At 32.0% G+C, this 6,637-nt stretch overlaps 1 protein-coding gene across 1 annotated transcript; it reads left to right on the top strand.

Annotated features, from left to right (window-relative positions):
- Positions 1-229: 229 nt before the first annotated feature.
- LOC120090112 (disease resistance protein RGA2) lies at positions 230-6,309 on the top strand. Its single transcript, XM_039047624.2, has 2 exons — positions 230-306; positions 455-6,309. The coding sequence occupies exon 2, from the start codon at positions 481-483 to the stop codon at positions 3,544-3,546; it is 3,066 nt and encodes a 1,021-aa protein (XP_038903552.2). The 5' UTR covers positions 230-306; positions 455-480; the 3' UTR covers positions 3,547-6,309.
- Positions 6,310-6,637: the final 328 nt, after the last annotated feature.

Raw genomic sequence — 6,637 nt, 5'->3', positions numbered from 1 at the left:
TTAATAGGTCAATTAATTTTTAAAAGTTAAATTGATCGAGAACTTATTAGAAACAAAAAATAAAATTTCAAAGACCTATTAAACATAAAATTAAAAGTTTAATTAATTATAATAATGTTATTCACTTTTAAAAATTCACAAATTAATTATAGAGACCAAATTTGTAATTTCAGAATTTTATAAATAATTTTTCTTCGGTTAAATCACTGATTGATGTTTAAGCATTCAGGTTTTAATCAATTTTGGTTGGCGAGAGTTTTCGTACAATTGGGGAAAAAATATTTATTCATTTCTTCGAAAACCATTGTAATGAAAATCACAAATACTCCCAATTTTTTTATACATTTTTCAGCACCGTTATTTATTTGGTCTTTTCCATGTACCTTCCTTTCCTTTGATGCATCATTTTAAAATCCTCTTTGACTTTTGAATTTGTTCATCATATCATTTGCAGTTGAGGGATCAAAAACAGAGAGAAACATGGCCGAATTCCTATGGACTTTTGCTGTTCAGGAAGTTTTGAAGAAGATTGTGAAACTTGGAGCAGAGCATATTGGTCTAGCTCTGGCATGGGGTTTGGGGAAGGAGCTATCCCAATTGACAAAATGGTTACTCAAAGCTGAAACAATTTTAGCAGACATTAACAGAAAGAAATTTCACCATAACTCTGTGAGACTATGGGTGGAAGATCTTCAAAATATTGTCTATGAAGCCGATGATCTATTGGATGAGCTTGCTTATAAACATCTTCGACGAACTGTGGAACAAACTGGAAAATTCAGAAAGGTACGTGATTCCATCTCACCATCCAAAAATCCCTTTCTGTTTCGTTATAGATTGGCCAAGAAAATGAAGAACATTACTGAAACATTATACAAACTTTATTGTGAGGCAAGTCCTTTAGGATTAATTGGTGAGGAATCGACCACGGAAACAGAGGTTGCTCTTAGGCAGATTCGAGAGACAACATCAAATCTTGATTTTGAAGTTGTAGGAAGGGAATATGAAGTTTCAGAGATACTGAAATTGGTGATTGACTCTACCGATGAACATGATATGTCGGTGATATCCATAGTTGGAATGGGTGGCCTTGGGCAAACAACTTTGGCCAAGATGATCTTCAATCATGATATCATAAAACAACATTTTGATAAAACTATATGGGTTTGTGTATCTAAACCATTTATTGTAATGAAGATTTTGGAAGAAATCTTTCAAGGCTTAATGAATACCTATAGTGGCTTGAACTCTAAGGAGGCCTTACTTAAGAGGCTACGAGAGGAGATGAAAGGTAAAAGATACTTTCTTGTGCTTGACGATGTTTGGGATAAAGAGCAACGTTTGTGGGATGATTTGAGTTGTTGTTTGAAACAAATTGCTGGAAAATCTGGAAATAGTATTATGGTGACAACGAGGAGTGTAGAAGTGGCAACTATGGTGAAGGCTATTTCCATTCATCATCTAAAGAAATTATCAGATGATCAATGTTGGGTGTTGTTAAAAAAAAGTGCAAATGCAAATCAACTGTCAATGAATTCAAAGGTAAAGATGGTAAAAAATGTGTTGGTTAGAAAAATGGGTGGTGTACCACTCGTTGCAAAAGTTTTAGGAGGGGCAGTAAATTTTGAAGAAGATTTTGGAGGAGATTATGAGAATTGGATGACAAAAGTTGAAAGCATTGCGAGAAACATTTCAAAGGAGGACAAAGATTTTGTTTTGTCCATATTAAAGTTAAGTGTGGATTCTCTACCACTTCTTGCGTTGAAGCAATGTTTTGCTTACTGCTCAAATTTTCCTCAAGATTATAACTTTCAGAAAGAAGAATTAATTAGAATGTGGATAGCACAAGGATTTATTCAACCCCAACATGAAAGAGAGAACTTGATAATGGAGGATATAGGAGAAGAGTACTTCAACTATTTATTGTCTCGCTCCTTATTTCAAGATGCCAATAAGAATGAGAATGGGAGAATTGTTACCTTTAAGATGCATGATCTAATACATGATATTGCTTGTACATTTTCAAACCATCAAAAGATGGAACCAAATCCTAATAATTGGAGTGGAAAAAGTACAAGAAATTTGCGCACATTAATTCGGGATAATGAAGAGATTCATAATAAGATTTGGGCAGACTTTATTTGTTTGCGTGTTTTAGTCCTGGATAGGTTTTGGACTAATAACTTGTCGATTTCAATTGGCAAGTTGATACACTTGAGATATCTTGACATTTCAGAATGTTCTGTAAACAAGTTTTTTCAAAAATCTATTCCTCTACTTTATAATTTACAAATGCTGAAGCTCGGAAATATAAAAAGTGGTCTGTCGAAGAATTTGAGAAAATTGGTTAATTTGAGACATTTAGAATTTTACAGAATTCATGATATCCAACAAATACCTTCACATATAGGCAAGTTGATTCATCTTCAAATATTATCTGAGTTTGCAGTTGGGATTGAGAAAGGTTGTAAAATAGAAGACTTGAAAAACCTCAAAGGTGCACTAAATCTTACAAATCTTGAGAAAGTGCAAAGTAAAGAGGAAGCTAGGGCTGCAAAATTGGTTGAAAAGAAGAATTTACATCATCTATTATTTCATTGGACTTTCTTTTATAAAGAAGGTGAATATGACAAATACAATAAGGTACAAGTGTTGGAAGGACTTCAACCCCACAAAAATCTTCAATCATTGAATATTAGTGGCTTTAGAGGGGAAGTTTTGCCTAATAGTACTTTTGTTGAAAATTTAGTTGACATACATTTATTTAATTGTAAAAGATGTGAAGTGCTTCCAATGCTTGGTCAATTGCCCAACTTAAAGAAACTTGAAATTTCTTTACTGGACAGTTTGAGAAGCATAGGGAATGAATTCTATGGCATTGACTCCAACCAAAGAAATTCTTTTGCTTTTCCCCAATTGAAGAAATTTTATATTGATGGGATGAAGAATCTAGAGAAATGGGATGAATTGATCACTCCAAATCTCTTTGGATCTCTTAAAAATTTTAGTATTCTTGGATGTGATAAATTGACAAAATTGCCAGGTGGGATAGAAAGTTGCCAATCCATTGAGTATTTGAGCATACATCAGTGTCCTAATTTGATGCTAAATGTACAAAATTTGCACAACTTATACCGTTTAGACATTAATGGATTGAAAAGATTGCCCGAGGGATTAGGTGGCCTCACTAACTTGAAAGAATTGGTAATAAGTGGATGCATGCAGAATTATGAGTCAAGTGATAATGCAGCAACCCAACTTCCCCAACAACTTCAGCACCTCACTAACTTGGAAGTTTTAATGATTGCAGATTTTGATAGCATTGAAGCTCTACCAGAATGGTTAGGAAACCTTACATCTTTGAGAACATTGAGTTTCATTGATTGCAAAAATTTGAAAGAATTACCTTCAAGAGAGGCCATGTTATGCCTAACCAAATTAGATGACTTGTTGGTGTTTAGATGTCCAAAACTTCTAGTCGGGGAGGGCGACCAGGAAGGGCCTAAACTTTCCCATCTTCCAACAAAGTGTGTTCGTAAAATGTAGTTCCCCTTCTTATTCTTGTGTTCTTCTTCTACTTCTTTTTTTTTAGGACAAATTGCAACTTTAATAAATAAAAATTAAAAATTGGGCGTGTGTTCCTAGGTTTTGCTTTTTTGCAAACATGATAAAAAAAAATTCCGCTATCTGATTTCTATGTGATTGTTACACCTGCAATTACAAAAAAGTTGAAGTCATGGTTTTGATTTCTTTAAAATATATTTGACATACAATGAATTTCTTTTTTTTAATTCCATTTTAAGTTCATCTTACAACTGACTAGGACTTTCAACAGATCTATTTGATGGTTTGTATATACTTGAATAGGAATGTCGTTAATATTATGCTAAATTCTCATACTTTAAAGGGAGTTCTATCCTGATAGGTATGTGGTTACTATTATGCTAAATTCTCACGCTTCAAAGGGACTGTATTTTTAAGTAGGACACATGTATTTATAGATTCTGTCCAAAAATTATGTGGAAGGCCCATGCTTATTCTTGTCAATTCAACAATAATATGATGTTTCAAAAAAAAGTTATTTTGTTGTAATAATTGGTAAAAAATAGGTATAGCACATGATACACCTAAATATTTTTCGTAGTGATAGTTACCTTTCCATGTGTAATTATGTTTTGGTCATATTTCGGTTACATAACTTTGTTTTAATTAAATGGCCACTTGTTTATTCAGATGTGTTTTCGTATTCTTTCAAACCATGAATATAAACTAGACAAAAACTTAAAAAAGTATATAACTTTAATAGTCCGAAAGCCAAATTGATCTAAGTTTAAATTTTGTAGGACCATTTAAATTCTAGGTTCTTTTACATTTTGTTTTGTTTAGAAGCATGGTAGGAAAAAACATGAAAAACGTATGAAATGTGTGGTCAATAAACAAAAACATAGTTGTATCGAAAGAATTATGATTAAGTTTATGATATTTGATTTTTTTTTTTTTGTATTATATGGATAAAAGGGTAATTTGACTCTTTAAAAATGTTTTTATAAAGGAGGTCATTTCAGAGTTGTTTTAAGATTTTAGGTTAATTGAGAAAATTTCCAAAGAAATGTAAAGTGTGTTTAAGTTGAACAATTGTCCAAGCATAGGGAGCACTTCAGATCTATTACATATAAAGAAATGTATGTCAACTAAAATTTCAACAAAAAATACCATTTGGCAAAACTGCTTCCCATTTTAAATTCAATAATGGTAGATTTTCCACCAATTTTGCACGCATAGCTTCCCTTTTACTTTGCCCTTTCTCAATATTTGTAAGATTTAGTGTACCTTTGAGGTTTTAATTAACTAATTTTCTCAAATTCTTCTAACTGGCCACTTTTATCTTTCCAAGCTTGTTTGCAAGAGAAAAAGATTCTCCAAAAAGCTAGTTTGTGTAACATTGTTAAATGTCAAGATATATCACGAAGAAAAGTTATAATAGGAAGGAAAATAAGAGAAAATATCTATTAATATATCACCATTTAAAAATAATTGCATATATGAAAAATGTTGACCAACCACTTTTTAATTATTTTTTTTCAATTTCCAAGTTTGCTCTTCTCTATTGCTCTTCCTTTTATTTTTTCGTTGTTAATTTTTATTTCCTATCTTCAATTTTTTTCATTGTTAATTTTTTTTATTGCTTACTTTTGTTTTTCCATTAAAAAAAATTAATAAATTAAAAATAGAATGGAGAAAGCTAGGTTTCAAACCAAGAAACTGAAAGAAACTATTTTTCTCAATTTCTAAAATTTTAGAACTTTTTTTAGAAACAAAATGAGAAATGTAAATGTCATGAACGAGCCCCCCTCCTTTTTTTTTTGTAGGACTTTGAAAGTATGAAATTTAACAGCAATAAACTTCTAACATGTGATATTAGTAATAGACTTAGTCTATTGGTGCCAGGGTTTCCATCACTGACAAACTACGTGAATCAGTGATATAACTTAGGTAGATATCGGTAATATTTGTGTATTGGTGATATCAATTATCAGTGATATTCATAACTTGTAGAAATACAAGTTATTGTTCTCTCAAAGTTGGAACAATTAGAATCTTTAGTGATGTAAACCCACTCATTATAAAGGAAAAACACATGGAATTCCATTTATGTAGTAAACTCATATAAATATATCCTTTTAAGTAAAAAACTCCTTCACTAACGCACTTTAACATAGGAATCAAAGAAATTTACTAAGTGTTGCAGATCAGATCAATACAAGGGGTATGTGTCCAAGACTATTCGACGCATGAAGGATACATTTGGCTTGTGCATTTCATGTTAAATCACAACTTGCAGGCATGGGCATCTAATTGACGGCGTCTGAGCAAATCAAAAGTAACAGACGGTTGTCCCAGGGTATGGAAAATAATGAAGTCACATCACCAACTTGTTGAGAGATTGCCTATATAAAGGGTAGCTACATAAAAGGTAAAGAGGTTAGACATTTAGAATTTTCATAAGAAGCCAGTCTGTAGTTAGAGTTCTCTGTCGTCTGCAAACAAGAAGTAGGAGGGAGGACCACCATTCCACCGTTGATCAAGAGGTGCTGTAGGAGAGAAGCTCGAAAGAGATATCTTCTTCAACTCTTCCACCAAGTTGGTCATAGCAAACATTAAAAACAAGCCAAAGAGGACAAGAAATTGAACTCTACGGCTTGATTTCTTCCTTTTATCTTAGATTTTCATTCACCATTCTATCTTGTTGAACTAAGATTGTTTGTATCAACACTTATTATCTTTAATTCAATCTTATTTTCAATCATTCATCATTTCTTCATCTATTTACTTCCAAATTTGTTTGTATTTGTGAACTTTTTGGCTTGATGAGAGCATGAAATCTGTTGTTTAAGTCTTTCTGATCAATTCATCGAAGTGATAAAAGTAGTTAATGATGGAGTTGACAATCAACAAATAGAAGCAATTACGGAACTAAGCATTCTAACTACATTAATTTTAAAGGAAAAACATGCATGTTCATAAGAAAACCAAAAATAGGGTTTATGAAATACAACCTTTGTAGATTCCACTTAATTGCTTAATTCTTCTCCAATTTCTTCTTTAAACACAGCAACAAACTACCACCGATATCTTT

The sequence above is a fragment of the Benincasa hispida genome, chromosome 11 (assembly GCF_027475165.1).
Source record: "Benincasa hispida cultivar pf3 chromosome 11, pf3_genome.v1.1, whole genome shotgun sequence".
Classification (NCBI taxonomy): Eukaryota; Viridiplantae; Streptophyta; class Magnoliopsida; order Cucurbitales; family Cucurbitaceae; genus Benincasa; species Benincasa hispida.
Note: the sequence above shows the minus strand (reverse complement) of the source record. Positions and strands in the feature narration are given on the sequence as shown.

Excerpts from the sequence above, each read along its gene's own strand:
- LOC120090112 (XM_039047624.2), top strand. The coding sequence starts at position 481 with ATGGCCGAATTCCTATGGACTTTTGCTGTTCAGGAAGTTTTGAAGAAG.